Source organism: Chiloscyllium plagiosum, unplaced genomic scaffold (genome assembly GCF_004010195.1).
Source record: "Chiloscyllium plagiosum isolate BGI_BamShark_2017 unplaced genomic scaffold, ASM401019v2 scaf_6138, whole genome shotgun sequence".
Classification (NCBI taxonomy): Eukaryota; Metazoa; Chordata; class Chondrichthyes; order Orectolobiformes; family Hemiscylliidae; genus Chiloscyllium; species Chiloscyllium plagiosum.
Genome location: NW_025212638.1, coordinates 22,757 through 25,028, shown reverse-complemented (window position 1 = coordinate 25,028; position 2,272 = coordinate 22,757). Strand labels below are relative to the sequence as shown.

The 2,272-nt window shown below is 43.0% G+C and overlaps 1 protein-coding gene across 1 annotated transcript; it reads right to left on the bottom strand.

Annotated features, from left to right (window-relative positions):
- Positions 1 to 4: 4 nt before the first annotated feature.
- Positions 5 to 898, bottom strand: LOC122547426 (probable G-protein coupled receptor 139). Its single transcript, XM_043686048.1, has one exon. The coding sequence runs from the start codon at positions 896 to 898 to the stop codon at positions 5 to 7; it is 894 nt and encodes a 297-aa protein (XP_043541983.1).
- Between the last annotated feature and the right edge of the window lie 1,374 nt (positions 899 to 2,272).

Here is a 2,272-nt window from a genome sequence, read left to right as displayed (position 1 = left end):
TTTCTTATTTTGATGTAGGGATACATTCACGGATGAGAGTGAAGGGATATTTCAGAGTCCTCTTCAGCTCCTCTCTGAATTTACTCTGGGTCAGAGCATAAAGGGTAGTGTTTGTACAGGAGCTCAGGTAGAAGAGCATAGTCCCCGATATATCAGCGATCATATCAGGATGGTCATAACTCGGGTAAAAATGGTTGTTGGTAATCTCCATCAGTAAGAAAACACTGACCTTGGTCATCCACAACAATATAAAACTGCCCAAGACAACAAACAGCAGGATGATGGATTTCCGCCTGTTGACCATCTCTGCATCTCCTCTCTGGTGCCTGTTACTGGGAGCTCGAAGACCCCTGCGTGCCCGATTTGCCAAGACAATGTGCCTGACGGTCAGAGCATTGAACAGCAGGATCAGGAGGTAGGGGATCAATGGGTTCAGCCGGTGATGGAGCCAGAAAAATGCCACCCATCCTGGCAAGATGAAGAACTCTGGTCTGATGTCACAGCCCCAGGGTACACCACCCCATGTGCCATATGGTTGGTACTTAAAGTAAAATGGGATGTTCCTCAAAATGTTCACCAGGCAAACAGTGCTTACCACGGCTGCTGCTGTTTTCTCAGAGCAATATCTGGCTTTCAGATTGTGGCAGCAAATGGCCACAAAGCGGTCAAAGGTAAAAGTGATGGTCAACCAGACGGAGCAGTCAATAGCAGCATAGCCCAGTATGGCATTTGCACTACACACCGCTCTATAGAAGAGGAAGGAGAATGGGAAATACTCATAACAGAGTACATCGATGATGACACAGAAGAGAACGGCCAGTAGATCCGCCATTGCCATGGACATTAGGTAGATGGATATACCTTTAGTGACCCCGCACTTTCCCTGAGAGAGAACCATAATCGTCATCAAATTAGCTGTAAGATAAGTTCAGGCGTTGATGAATATTAAAGAAGATGGAGCATCATTGTTACATTGGGGAACAAAGAAAGAGTTCGTCCATCATATAAAATAGCCAAAGTTAATATTAAGCATAGTCAGGCAAATCAAATTGCAGTTTTCCAGTGGTTTCAAAACTATTGAACCAATCTCATTAACTTTACCTGCATCAGGATAAAATACAGAAATGTTGGTAGAAAATACCAACAGGCTAAACCAGTGTGAGCATTTTGGATTTAGAAAAAAGTATCTTAACGTTTGCAAACACTTTTCATCACCTCCAAACTTCCGAAAGTGCTTCAAAATCCAACAACGTTTTGAAATGTATTCCTTCCTTGTTCTAAGTTCAGGTCATTCTGCTATAACACAGTGCAAATTAACAATAACACAATTGATGAATAGTGGATGTTGTTTGGATCACGCGAGTTTCTACTAAATGGGTATAGTGATTTTCCAACAGCGATCTTCTATAGTACAATTTTCTATAGCACGAGACCACAGAGGAGCACAACGTCGTGTAATAGCAGACCTTCCTACTTCTGCTAATCTCAGTGTGTGTCTTGGGTACAGCTGATTATCAGGAAAAACCCAACTGGTTCATTTATGCCTTTTAGGGATGGAAACCTGTCACCTTTACCCAGTCTGGTCCACATGTGACTACAGATCCACAGCAATGTGGTTGACTCTTAACTGCCCTTTGAAAAATTTGGAATGGAAAATAAATGGCACCGAGCTAGCGACAATGAATTAAATATATCCAGATTTCCTTTTGAGAGGCACATCCCTTAAGGAAGTGAACACTGGTCTCTTCCCCCACCCACAGCATGCGGAAGGGAATAGGATGCCATATGTGCAGCAAGGATCTGACTGGACCCACTATTCCAAGTTGTACAAAAGTTATGTCTGGGGCTTAGTTTTTTTTCTAAGTTCTGGTGAAAGTGATTTCCATCAAATGACTTCCACAGTCTGCACAGGGGAAAGTTCAAATAGGAAAGACCCTCTCTTCTCCCATCAGATGAACACTGCCTGAGGGGATCTAAAACCACCTTCACAAAGGGCCGAGCGAGGAGAGGCAGATAGAGTTGAATTTAGATAAATGTCTATGAGGTACTTCATTTTGGAAAGGCAAACCAGGGCAGGACTTATACACTTAATGGTAAGGTCCTGGGGAGTGTTGCTGAACAAAAAGACTTTGGAGTGCAGGTTCATAGTTTTTCAAAAGTAGAGTCACAGGTAGATAGGATAGTGAAGAAGGCGTTTGGTATGCTTTCCTTTATTGGTCAGGGTATTGAGTACAGGAGTTGGGAGGTCATGTTGCAACTGTATAGGACATTG

Bases quoted from the DNA above. Each gene is read 5' to 3' on its own strand.
- LOC122547426 (XM_043686048.1), bottom strand. From the start codon at position 898: ATGGTTCTCTCTCAGGGAAAGTGCGGGGTCACTAAAGGTATATCCATC.